Below are 12,886 nucleotides of genomic sequence, written 5' to 3'. Positions count from 1 at the left end.
CTCAGCGACCAGGTTCCCGTGCTGGAAGTGGCGGGAGCTGAGGCGCAGATTGGGGTGGGGGTGGGGGGTGTCTCCACTCTGTCCTCCGGAACTAGCCACGGGAGGAGCGCCCGACCGTCCTGGTCTCCAGGCCCTAGACTGCGGGAGCTACAGACCGGAGTCGACTTCTGTAGAAGCCACACGGAAGTGCTGGGCGCGTCTCGAGCCGCGCAACTCGTGGGACCCGTGGGGTTAAATCTGAGTCCCCGCCCGGCAAGGACTGAGAGCGCGGAGCCGGGGTGGGACCGGCCGCGGAGCAGCCGGCCGGGTTAGGAGAGGGAGGAAAGGCGGGATCCTCCAAGAAGTAGATTCTCAGGCGTCCGCCCACGGCCACTGCCAAATCTTCCCCACTTCTCTCGCCTACTCCCTCCCCCGTTCCCTCGAGGGCCGCTCCGGTCCAGAGTTCCTAGGGTGGGGGTGGGGCGCAGTCAGCGGGAAAAGCCAAATCTTTCAGGGGCGTCGGAGCAACTCCAACTTTCCCATCTCACAGGCCGGCTCCTGGGCAAAATCTACACCCACAAACAGTGGCCCCAGGAGGGCTGGGGTGACCCAGAGTGAGGCGGGGGCACCCTGCGGAGTCTGCTCAGGGCCGCCCAACGTTTCTTCCCCCTCGAGGCTTCCTCCACCCCTCTCCTCCCTTCCTCCCGGCACCCCCTTAAACAGTCCTCCGCCTCGCCTTCTCTCTTCTTCCCTTCCCCGCCCCGGTCCTCCCCTTTTCTTCTTTGCGCGTCCCCACTCCGCCCCCCTCCCGTGTCCGTCCCCTCCCTTGCTCTTTGGGCGTCCGCCCCGTCAATCACCGCCGCCGCGGGCCCCGGCCCGGCCTTCTCCGCCTCCCAGGTTCTGGGAGCGCCTCCGGCTCCTGTCTCGGGCCGCCCTCCGCTTCGCGCGGAGCCGGGCGATCTGTCAGCGGAGCCAGCCGGGGGGAGCCTCCAGGCCCGCAGGGGCTCGGGTTACCGGTGACTGACAGCGTCTCCATGGCGAATAATTTGACTCCGACTATTGTCTGGCGCGGGCAGGCCCCGGGTCAGGTAACCAGACCAATCAGGGTGCGGGCCGCCGCGCCTCATGCCCGCTTAGAATAATATTATTAAAAAAGCTGCGAGAGAGCTGGACGGGAGGGAGACCGAGTGAGAAGCTAACGAGGGAGTGGCGGGCGGGCGGGCGGACGCGGAGCATGCCGAGCGGCGCCCCGGGCGGCCCCCGGGCTTGGATGAGGGCGCAGGCGAGGCGCGCAGGCGACGCGGACACGGAGCTGTTCCGGAGCCTCGGCCGGCGCTGGGACGTACTGCAGTGACTCGGACTTCGCCTGGAGCCAGCGCCCGGCCAGGGGGCCCGCCCCTCGGCCCGGACCGCCCGGTGGGGAGGCGCCCATGCCGGACCGCGCAGCCCCGTGAAGGCGCGGGCGGGCGGGCGGGGACGCAGCCGGCATCATGTCCATGCTGCCCACCTTCGGCTTCACGCAGGAGCAAGTGGCGTGCGTGTGCGAGGTGCTGCAACAGGGCGGCAACATCGAGCGGCTGGGCCGCTTCCTGTGGTCGCTGCCCGCCTGCGAGCACCTCCACAAGAATGAAAGTGTGCTCAAGGCCAAAGCGGTGGTGGCCTTCCACCGCGGCAACTTCCGCGAGCTCTACAAAATTCTGGAGAGCCACCAGTTCTCGCCGCACAACCACGCCAAGCTGCAGCAACTGTGGCTCAAGGCGCACTACATCGAGGCGGAGAAGCTGCGCGGCCGGCCCTTGGGCGCCGTGGGCAAGTACCGCGTGCGCCGCAAGTTTCCGCTGCCGCGCTCCATCTGGGACGGCGAGGAGACCAGCTACTGCTTCAAGGAAAAGAGTCGCAGCGTGCTGCGCGAGTGGTACGCGCACAACCCCTACCCCTCACCCCGCGAGAAGCGAGAGCTGGCTGAGGCCACGGGTCTCACCACCACACAGGTCAGCAACTGGTTCAAGAACAGGAGACAGCGCGACCGGGCAGCCGAAGCCAAGGAAAGGTACGAGTAAGTAGAGCTCCAGCGCCTGCTCCCCGTGGGCTCCAGGTCGCAGGGCATCAGCTTTATCCCCAGGAGAGGCACAAGGTGGGCCCATAGTCGCGGCCACTGCCCAAGTGAATCCTGGCCTGGCCTGACCTGGACGGCGGGTGGCGCTCAGGTCTTTGGGGAGACCCAGAGGGCAGGGATTTGTCTAAAGCGGGCAAAGCTATTGGGGAAGTTGTCGACAAACTGCCTGGTTGCTTATGGACGAAAATGGAGAGGCAGCGAGCTTCTGGGGAAAAGCAGGGCAATGATCCCGGATGGCCCGCGAGCAGGGCACAGCAGGCAGGACCTAATCGTCCTCCGGAGGACCGAGTGGGTTTGACCTAGGACTGTCGGGGTTGCGGATTTCAAGCGGCCTGCGCGATTTTACTGAGCACTTGCCCGAACTTTCTGTCTGCCTTACTCGGTTTTAGGCCAAAGTGTGATTAGGGGTCAGGACTGGGATTGAAACTTCCCTGGTGTGACCTGAATGTGGAGGGAGAGGCCTGGGCAAGAATTTCCCTTGTCTGGTTATGGGAGTTGGTAGTGAGAATCTCTTACCCCGTGTAGGAAGGACCGGGAGGCAGGAGGCTTGGGGAGGAAGTGTCAGCTCTGGGACAGAAGAAGAAAAATACTTTTCAGCCTTGTTGGACCCAGCAGCCCTTCCCCGGCCTGCCAGGCCTTGGGCCCCTCTCTCCTCTGGTCTTACCCTCTTTCGTGGGTAGGTCCATAGGTTTGGGGTGAGCTGAGACAGCAGAAACGCTGTTAGTTGCTTGTCCTCAGGGAAACCAAGCCGAACGATTGACCTTAGGCCCTTGTGGCTGCCGGCACTGTTGCCCCCCAGAAACCCGAATCTGGAGGGGGAAATGGGACAGAAACGTTCCATTGTGGGAGCAGAATCCAGCCTGAGGGCAACAGCAAGACAGGATCCCTGGGTTGGTGGCATATGGCGTGTGTGACCCAGAGTTTGCATGATCAGGGTTCGAGGGAGGATTAACAGTGGAACCAGACCTCTGGGGTCAGGGGTAGTGTCTGGTGGACCCTAGTGTCTGAGACTATGAGGGTAAAGTGTCCACAGTTGTAAAAATCTTAGCTACCAGCCCTGTGGGAAGAAGTTCCCTTCCAGGAAAACTGACAGAGAAGGCCTCAGGAAGCCAGCGAAGAGAATCTACCCGAGAGTCCAAATCTCCAAATCCGTCAGGGCTGTCAGTCAGAGTCGGGGCAGAAGGTGGGTTCTCCCCGCTGCGGTCCCCTGCTGCCCAGAATGGCATGCAGCCAGACTCCTGAAGAACTCGGTTCTCAGGCCGGGCCCCAGGTAGGGGCTGCAGAGTCCCTGCTTTTCTGATGTGATGGGAAGGCCTGGCGCAGGATCAGGAGTCCCCTTCATTCTCCTTTCCCCATCCCCCATGAGCCCTCCAAGGTCCCAGTTTCCAGTCCCCCAGCTGAAGTTTTCACTGTGCCACCAGGGAGAGGGCTTTCTGCATCCTCAGGGCCTGTACCTAGGCCCAGGGAGGAGAGCCCTCCAGGGAGGAGAGCCCTCCCTGGGCCTGCCAGTATGAAGCCGGAGAGAAAGGACGCTTAGCTCCAGGAATCTGCCGGGCACTCAGATACTCCCCTGAAGCGCAGAAATGGGAAAGGAGATGAAGGCTTCTGAAATCCACAACTTTAAGTGGGGCCCTGTGCCTCGTATTTAGGGTCTCTCAGTCTCCTGGCCCGCGTCTACCCAGCAAGCCCTAGGATGAGAAGCCAAAAGAATTCTGAAAAGCCAGGCGTCCTCTCTTCCTCCCCGTCCTGGCCACCCACTCAACTCCAGGGAGCCCTGCTGCCCTACCCCTCCGCTCTGGAAAAGAGATGTTAGCAAAGTCAGTGTGTGTGTGGGGGGGGGGTGAAGAATGGGGAGGAACAACATACAGAAAGCAAGAAAGACTTTCATGAGATCGAGAGCGTGAGAAGTGAGAAGATAGGATACCTGGGGAAGGGTAAGAAAGAAAGCGGTGTTGAGAGATTGAGAACTGGCAGGAAGAATGAGAGCCCCAGACCAGGCCAAAGGAACCTGGTAGAAACCGAACCCCGTAGGCAGCCCGCGGCGGCTCGGGCTCCGAGGACAGCAGGCTCCGGCTCCAGGCGTCGCGGCGCGGAGCAGCCCCGTCTCCCCGCTGACCTGGCTGCTTTGCTCCCGCACTTGCAGGGAGAACAGCGAGAACTCCAACTCCAACAATCCGCTGGCGGCGTCGCTGAACGGCAGCGGCAAGTCGGTGCTAGGCAGCTCGGAGGACGAGAAGACGCCCTCGGGGACGCCGGACCACTCGTCGTCTAGCCCCGCGCTGCTGCTCAGCCCGCCGCCTCCACCCGGGCTGCCGTCCCTGCACAGCCTGGGCCACCCTCCCGGCCCCAGCGCCGTGCCCGTGCCCGTGCCGGGCGGAGGCGGCGCCGACCCGCTGCAGCACCACCACGGCCTGCAGGACTCCATTCTCAACCCCATGTCAGCCAACCTCGTGGACCTGGGCTCCTAGAGCCCCGCCCGCCTCGGCCTTCCCGGCTGGGCGCAGGGGAACTGAGAGAGACTTGTCCCGAGGGCCTCCGGCGCCAGCGGCACCGCCAGGTACTGAAAGACCCGCACTCAATCCGGCAGAACCGCCGGCGGGGCAGGGCCCGTGGCCCTCTGGCTTAGTCTTTGTTGGGGCTTTATTTTCAACAAATTGCTTTGGAGATCGTTTGGAGGCCTGGGACCGGGTCTTGAACCAGGGAAGAGAATAAATCACACACCGGTCTTACACTCTCTCCCTACCTTCTCTGCACTTGGGTTCTCTTCCCTTCCCTTGCTCTTCCTTTCCCTTCCTTCCTTCTCTCCTTTTCCTCTCCCCTCCTTGACCCTGTCCGTTTCCCTCCATATTTCTGGCTTGTCATCTCTCATTAGATTTCTGTTTACCTGTCTCTCTGTTTCTGCCCCTCCTCTCTCCGCTAGCCTCCTGCGACCTGGCCCCTGGGTCTGTACCCCTCAGTCTTGCATGGCCGTCTATCCTCCCCCCTCCCTCCCTTTCCTGGGATGGGAAGTGGGAGGAGGAAAAGCAAAGGAAGGACAGGGCCTTTGAACCTAGGCCGTCTCCAGAGGCCCCGGCGGGGTGGGGAGGCGGTCACTGGGGCTGCAGGTGTCTGCCTCGCCCTGGTGACTGAAGTGAAAGGGAAGGGTGGCAGCGAGACGCCCTGAGGGACCCGCTGCCGCCGGCCGCCGGCTCTGCCTGCGGCTCTGCTCTGCCTCTCCTCTCCCCCCGGGACTGCGCCGCAGCGCCCCCGGCAGAGCGCCTCTCGAGCCGCGGACTTGCCGTCTCCCTGTTGTGCCCTCATGTGAATGTTCTTCGGGAAATGTTTCTGCTTTTATTTTATAATAAAACTAGAAATGATAAATATATATATATGGACACATACCATGAGGCTTGAGCCTTGAGTGCAGCAGTGTCTGATTTCCCTGCAGAGACTCACCACCAGTTCTGGGCAACGAGGCCCCAGGAGTCCGAAACCCGGACACCCCGTCCCACAGACACAACGTGTCCAAGTCGAAAGTGGAGTGAAGGGACTAAAACTTCGCAGACCTTCTCCAAAGTCCCCTGTCCCTCTTCCTGTCTGGGCAGCTCCGTGCGGGAGCAGGAGGGGGAAGCCTGCTCCTCTGGGACACTCCTCTCCGCCCACCAGCCAAGCAGTGCCCTCACCACCTCTTTCTTTACCTCGAGGATTCCTGGACGTGGGTGGGAAATGGGAAGCTGTGTGTGGAGCAGGGTCCCTGTGCTGGAGACACCAAGGCTGGGGAACAAGTCTGGTGGTGGGGACTTCCTGAAAGGGAGCACTCAGGGGTGATCAGAATCCCCAAGTCAGGGTGCGGGACACTGGGCAGATCCGCTGGCCCCAAGGGCCGCTGCTCATCTGCTCCTCTGGTTTCAAAGAGTCTTGTGAGTGCGGCCATGAGCAAAGGTCTCCAAGCTCACAGACCTGTTGTTTTGCAGTGGAGATGAAAGGGCGGGGAGGAGAGAAGTCAGAGGAGACTCCGGGAGGCTGGCCACCGCCCGGGTGCGTGTTCTAAGTGGAAGCAAGACAGAGCTTCCAGGGCTTGGCTTGTGAGCCGCACCTTGAGACTTGCGTCTGTGGCTGCAAATTAACCTGCAGCAACACTTCCCCTGAGGGGATTGAGCCCTGATTCCCCACTCTCATTAAGGCACAAGTCTACCTGGTCCAGGCAAAGGACTCCTCCAGGAAGCAGCTGAGGCATTTTAGGTCACGACTGGCCGTAGGTGGCAAACACATCCCACCTTGGCGACCAGGGTGTTTGGGAGCAAACCTGCCCGTCCCAACGGAAGGGAAAGACGGGTGTGGCGTTCTTCCCGAAAGGTGGTCCTCCGGCGGGAACTTCTCGGGCCTTTCCTCTCTGGTGTAGTCAGCGCTCACCGAAAACTCTTTCACGTGAACTTTCTAAGGGTTGAGAGTTCCTTCCCAGGCCAGACTCCTGCAGACACTGGACGCCGAGCCAGCATGGCACAGAGACTGTGCCTGGGCTTTCACTCTCTGCAGGGCCTGGGAGTCAAGAAAATGATTCCCCAGCGGGCTAAGACCACTCCCCTGGGGCCACACCCAGTCCCCCCACACCAGGAGTCCCCCTCCTCCAGGAGGAATTCCAGCCCTGGCAGCTCCCTCAGCCCCTCTCTCTCGGAGGAGGAGGACAAATCGGGTCCTCCATGGACCTGGTCTGTGTTTACGGGCTGAGTGGTTCGATCACTGAGGGGGTGAAGCGTCGGCTGCTGCCGGAGGGCACAGAGAGAGCTCACCAGAAGCCTCCCGGTGTCCACCAAGTCCAGCGGACAGACCCTGGCTTACTTCTGGGAAGGGGAAGCACAGTAGCCCCTGGAGTGCACATCCACCCGACCTGCTCCCTGCTTTCCAGACACACAGGCAAACGAGCTGTGAGCGGCTCCTCACAAGGGCACACACAGCATAGGCTTTTATAATCCGATTCACTAGGACTGAGAGTTTGTGTGTGTCAGGCACTGTGCGTGACACTGAAAGCACTCGCCCCCTCATACGTAGTGGCCACATAGGGAAACACACAGAGCGTCACACACAGGTTCACATGCACACATACACACAGAGAAGCAAACACACACAAACCCACACAGCCCATCCTCACAAAAACAGTAACATGTCCTCAGGCAAAATAAACACTCCTGCACCCGATACTTGAGAGATACACACACGGATGAGCTTCTCCCAAATACATGTGCTCACACATACAAACACAAAGACAGCTCCCCAGAAGCATACAAAGCCACATTCACACTGGTACCCCGGCCGGCAGCCAGTCCGGCCTAGTCACCTGCTGGGGCCAGGGCCCAGACTCGCAGCATGGCTTTTGGGCAGGGCTCAGTACCAGGCCACGGAGTCCCAGAGACACAGATGGTTCTAGCCCCCGGCCGTCAGGGATCCCACCTGTGCCCTGGCACCCACTTTCCAGCGGCCTAGGTGGGATCGCTGGAGTTTCCCTGTCGCTCACTGGCCAGTAGGGGGCGACGTGCCTGTCCACCAGCATTATTCCATAAACCGAACCCCAGTGTAGACCGCACACTATTTGCTGCAACTCCTACATTCCCCTTGGAAAGCTAACCCTGAAAGCATTCATTTAAACAGTGAAACTATGCAGAAGTTCTGGAAATAAACCCGAATAGCTACTCCCCCACTACATAAATCAATGCAAGCCAGTTCTCCAGGAGGTAACTTCGGCACAGGCGTAGCCGGGTGAACACAACCAGGCCCCATCAGAGTCCACCGAACAGGGTTCCCCTCCCTTCGCTCCTCTCTCCCTGCCGCAGCACAGAAGCCAGGAGTTTTGCCCCGGCGACCGAAGGGACACAGCAACTGGAAGTTCAAGTTTCCTTCTCTGCTCCTGTGACCACGTTCACTTTTCATTTGTCTCAGGTCCCATTCCCATGCAGACTTTGACGGGGAAACAGAATGAAGAAGGCAGAACCCAGCCCTTGAGGACAGCTGGCCAACTCAGCTGCTTGGAGGTGTGAAAGCCAAGGACTGCCGAGAGCAGAGGGTAGCAGGGGGGCCCCCTACTCCTTCCTAAATTTCCCCCCACCTGGCTCTGGTGCCTGCCAGGACCTGCACTAAGCGACCCTCGGTAGAACTCTAGGCGGAGGCCTGGCCCTTAGCGTCCCTAACCCGAAGCACATCTCGGCGGGGGCCGGGGCGGTCCGCAGGGGAGCAGGCAGTGACGGCACGCCACACATGCAAAAGTTAAACAGAACCGGTGAGATCTGCGGAGAGACAGCAGGTTACTCGGTCCGCCGTTTCCCCCGTCCTGGTAGGAAACGCCATTTGGGCAAAAACCAGCTGAGTGGGGGCGCCGGAGTCTGGGGGCAGGGAATTCAGCCTCCATGACCCCAGCAGCATCCCTGTCTTGCCAGCATGCTGCCGGGACCCAGAAGAGAGACTGCTGTGTTTCTGTGTTGAATGGCAATGGAGAAGGGCCAAGAGGGACTCGGGCTCCAGACTGGGCGCCTTCATTTTTCTTTTTTTGTGTTCCTCACCCCAGTGCCACACCTTCTGTCCCCTGGACACTCAAAGCCGCCTAGGGACCCTGGAAGGGGACTCGAACCAGTGCGCCCCAGTGTGTGCGGTTGTACCGTGATACGGCCTGAGAGAGAGTGCGTGCGCAATAGGGTGAGAAAACGCTCTGGTGCGCACTGATGGGAAGGTCCTGCGCCTTAGAAGTGCGTAGGTGCGCGGCTGAGCCGGTGCGCGCCTAGGGCCCTCCGGGGGGTCAGGCCACGCCTGAGCGAGGCTCGAAAGCAGAGGCGCCTGCGGCTGGAGGAGGACTAGCCTTTCCTCTTGCGCAGTCAGAACACAAGCCGGCGCCAGTGGATCCTGACTCCTGGAGCCTCGGCTGAGCCAGGCCGGTGACGGAGAAGGGAAGGAGGATCTCTGGGTCGCGGCTCCCGAGTCTCGGTCCGAAAGACCCGGAGTCCTGGTGTCAGGGCGAAGGCCTCGCGTGCTGCTTCCTGGGAGTCTCTTCCCGGAGCTCCGTGGGTCCCTGTGCGGCCGGAACTCGAAAATGGCCCTGTGGGCTGCGGAGTGGAATCAGAGCGGAGAGGGTGAAATTGGGTGGCCTCCAACAGAACGACTTTTCCCCTGTTGCGCCACAATCTCAGCAGCAGGGCTTGTCCCCGCTTTCAGGTACAGCCCGCCACCTGGTAACCCAGAGAGTCTCAGTAACACCGTGTGGACGCGCCCCAAGGCCTGCCTTTGGAGGACGACAGGCGTCCCTACTTGCACCAAAGATTCCCTTTCTTGGAGGGACTCACAAACCTGAGGCTGGCACAAGGGAAGCATGGAGAGGCAGCCTTCTTTAGGACGCTAGCAGCCCTAGCCCCTGCCAGGACTGAATCCAGACCTACTCGCGGCCCAGCTCTTCTAGAGTGCCAAGCGCACCCTCACTCACAAGAGTAGCGGTACCAGCGCCGACTCGGGCGAGCTGCTGGGAGGAATCCCGCGGCTCTGCCTGCCCCCAGCGGCCGAAACCTCCTCAGTCCCGCTGGCGCACTGGGTGCCAGGCCCGGCGCCGCCCGCCTTCTAGGGTGAGTAGCCTGAGTTGTCCTCGGGATCATGAAGCTCTGGGGCCTTGGGCAGGAATGCTGGGGACAGCCGCCCTGGACAACCCCATTCCTGCGGCCCTGTGAGTCAGAAGGCTGGGAGCCAGAACGCTTGAGAAGCGCGGGAGGCTACTGAGCCACAGCAACTGTCCTTGGTAGCCACCCGGGCTCACGGAATTCTGCCTCTGCCGTCCAGGGCGCCCAGGCCCGACCGCCCACGGCCAGAATTCTGCAGAACCGCAGCAGAGCGCTGCCTCGGTTGCCCCGAGTTGAGTCGCTTGAGATCCCATAAAGAGGAAGATGGGTCAGATGGGAAGGCAAGAGCAGCGGCAGGATCGGACCTCGCCCTGGGCCCTGGGTTCCCTTCCTACTGGGCTTTGTCAAGGGCCCCTGCTGGTCTGCCCGCTCTCTCGCTTGCGCAAAAGCTCATTGCTGCTGGAATTATCTGGGTAGATTGATAACCTTGGGGCCAAGAGATGCAGCTCGATGGTGACCTCTTGCTCCCCAGAGTAACAGGTCATAACTGCCATTTTTTTAACGCTTACTACACGTGAGGCACTTCACACAACTGGTATCTGTTTAATTCTCACAGCAGCCACACAAAGAGGCTATTCTTACGGGTAGGTGAAACTGAGACGCCACGTTCGGGAGCTGGCCCAGAGTCCCACGCATTGCGCATTGCGGCGGCGGCGGCAGCAGGGCAGGCATTTGAACCTGGTCTCTGCAAGTCTGCAGCGAACGTTCTTCCCCGGATTCTCGCTGCCCGGGAGTGCAGCGCCGCGATTGGCGGGCTGCCTGGTCCTGGGTGGCAGGGCCAGGCGCAAATGACTCCCTCGCAGGGTACAGGCAGCTCACGGTAGTGCCAGTTTGCTGGAGGACTGGCAGCAGGAGGGCTCGCCGCCTCAGTAACCCGCTTAAGTCGGGCGAGAGAGGTGACCTCCTGATCAGCCGGGGTAATTACCCAGTCTCCTCCCTCGCCCTCTACTATGATGACAGGATGCAGCCTCAGGCCCTGCAGAGGGGTTTGGGACCATTTCGGGGGGCGGGGGGTAAAGATGGCACCTTGGCACCCTGGGGTCAGCCTGCTGCTGTCTCCCTCCTCTGTCTCCTCCTGCCGTTCCGGCCCCGTCTCAGCCATGCTGCTGGGGAAAATAAGGCTGTTGTGGGGACCCCGAGGGCTGAGATGAGTACTTAGTGGGAGGCTCTTTTCTTATTAACCCTGTGCTGGCCGGTCAGGGGTGGCGGGGTGGCAGGGGTGTGGGGTCGCGGGGGAGGCGGGCAATATATTAAAGCGCCATTCCATTAACAAGGTTTGTGGCTGGGGATGGAGGAGCTCCAGGGCAGGGGGAACTGAGACCTTGCCCTTCAAAGACCAGAACAAACAGGGCTCATCTCTGCCCCCAGTCCCCCCACACCCCGGCTAGGCCCTACTAGAAGCCCATCTGTTTACCTGCCCACGGAAATGTTGGTGGTATGAGAACTTCAGATTCACCTGAGCTAGGTGATTCTGCAAGTTTCAAGATGAGGAATATGAAATGCCCCTTGTCCTGAGGCAGAGCCATTGGTGACTCTAGGGAGCTGTTCTGAGGCACCTGCACTCATGAGGGAGGTCACTGGTCCAAGCCCATGGACGAGTGAGTGGGTGGGCAGAAGCTGAATTGAGGAGGCTGACCAGCAAGTGCGAGTGGCCCTCCCCTGCCCTCCCAGCCCCACGGGGAAGGGAGCAGGGGCTGGAGGGAGTTAGAAACAGGAAAGGTGAGGGCGGATAATTTCTAAAAGCAAAATAACGCACTAAGTCACTCCTAGCATTTATACGACACTGTACAGAGTGTCAGTGGTTTCACAAGCCTATCGTTTAATACTCCCTGTTAGGGAGGCAAGAAAGTAATCCGTGCCCCATGACGGATGTGGGTGTGAGGCTCCAGATGTTGTTAGATGCAACTTTCCTGGGTTTGTGGAGGCTCTTTCCTGCTCACTCTATTGTGGAGGTGACTTGGTGAGTTTGGGGGGAATAACAGATGCCGAATCAGCCCAAAGACTAAAGACCGTTCCCCTGAAGTTGGGGGAAGGTGCAGAGAGATGGCAGCCATCATGGAGACCTAGAGGCTGCTACAGAGATGTAAAGGTGCCTCAAACCAGGAACAGCCTACCTCTGAAATCGTCGACAGAGGAATGCCTGGGTCAGGCCTCTGCCCACAGGCCACTGCCATGCAAAGGAAATCGGGGGAAGTGGACAGAGCTGAGAACTAGAACTTTGCTTTCTTATTGGGCTCAGGACCTGTCAGTTAAGGTCCCAGTAAATGAGTTGGAAGCCAGAAGTTTCCTCAGAAGGTGAGTAAGAATTTTATGGTGGTACCCAAAGGGCCATAGGGCTTCTTTTTTTTTTTTTTTTTAAGATTTTATTTATTTATCTTTAGAGGGGAAGGGAAGGAGAGAGGGAGGGAAACATCAATGTATGGTTGCCTTTTGTGCGTCTCCTGCTGGGAACTGGCCTGCAGGGAACTGTCCGCAGGCCCGCGCTCAATTCACTGATCTACACCAGCCAGGGCCCATAGGGCTTTTTCTTTAATTTTTATTTATTGATTTGAGAGAGATGGAGAGTAACATTTATTTTGTTGTTCCACTAATTTATGCATTCATTGGCTGATTTTTGAAAATATTTTATTTTATTTATTTTTAGAGAAAGGGGAAAGGAAGGAGAAAGAGAGGGAAAGAAACATCAACATGTAGTTGCCTCTTGTACACCCCCTACTGGGGACCTGGCCCACAACCCAGGCATGTGCCCTGACTGGGAATCAAACCGATGACCCTTTGGTTTGCAGACCACACTCTATCCACTCAGCTTCACCAGCCAGGACTCGTTGGTTGATTTTTGTATGTGCTCTGACCAGGGATCAAACCCGAAACCTTGGTTTATCGGGGTGATGCTCTAACCAACTAAGCTACCCAGCCAGGGCCAAGACTGGAAGTTTTTGTTTTTGTTTTAAAGATTTTATTTATTTACCTTTAGAGGGGAAGGGAAGGAGAGAGGGAGAGAAACATCAACGTATGGTTGCCTTTTGTGCTCCCCCTGCTGGGACTGGCCTGCAGGGAACCGGCCTGCAACCCCGGCATGTGCCCTGACTGGGAATCGAACCACGATTGTCTGGTTCACAGGCCCGCGCTCAATCCACTGAGCTACACCAGCCAGGAAGACTGG

At 59.5% G+C, this 12,886-nt stretch overlaps 1 protein-coding gene across 2 annotated transcripts; it reads left to right on the top strand.

Annotated features, from left to right (window-relative positions):
* Window positions 1–1,202: 1,202 nt before the first annotated feature.
* SIX2 (SIX homeobox 2) lies at window positions 1,203–5,414 on the top strand. 2 transcript variants are annotated; one of them, XM_037161261.2, is made up of 2 exons: window positions 1,203–2,029; window positions 4,239–5,414. In XM_037161261.2, the coding sequence occupies exons 1-2, from the start codon at window positions 1,470–1,472 to the stop codon at window positions 4,561–4,563; spliced, it is 885 nt and encodes a 294-aa protein (XP_037017156.1). In that variant the 5' UTR covers window positions 1,203–1,469; the 3' UTR covers window positions 4,564–5,414. The 2 variants fall into 2 exon arrangements, with proteins under 2 accessions (XP_037017156.1, XP_053523044.1); XM_053667069.1 differs by having other exon boundaries at window positions 1,203–2,035.
* The last annotated feature ends 7,472 nt before the right edge of the window (window positions 5,415–12,886 follow it).

The sequence above is a fragment of the Artibeus jamaicensis genome, unplaced genomic scaffold, assembly GCF_021234435.1.
Source record: "Artibeus jamaicensis isolate MK-2021 breed Jamaican fruit bat unplaced genomic scaffold, CSHL_Jam_final contig_465, whole genome shotgun sequence".
Taxonomy (NCBI): domain Eukaryota; kingdom Metazoa; phylum Chordata; class Mammalia; order Chiroptera; family Phyllostomidae; genus Artibeus; species Artibeus jamaicensis.
The sequence above is the reverse complement of the archived record's forward strand: the minus strand, read 5'-3'. Positions and strand labels throughout refer to the sequence as shown.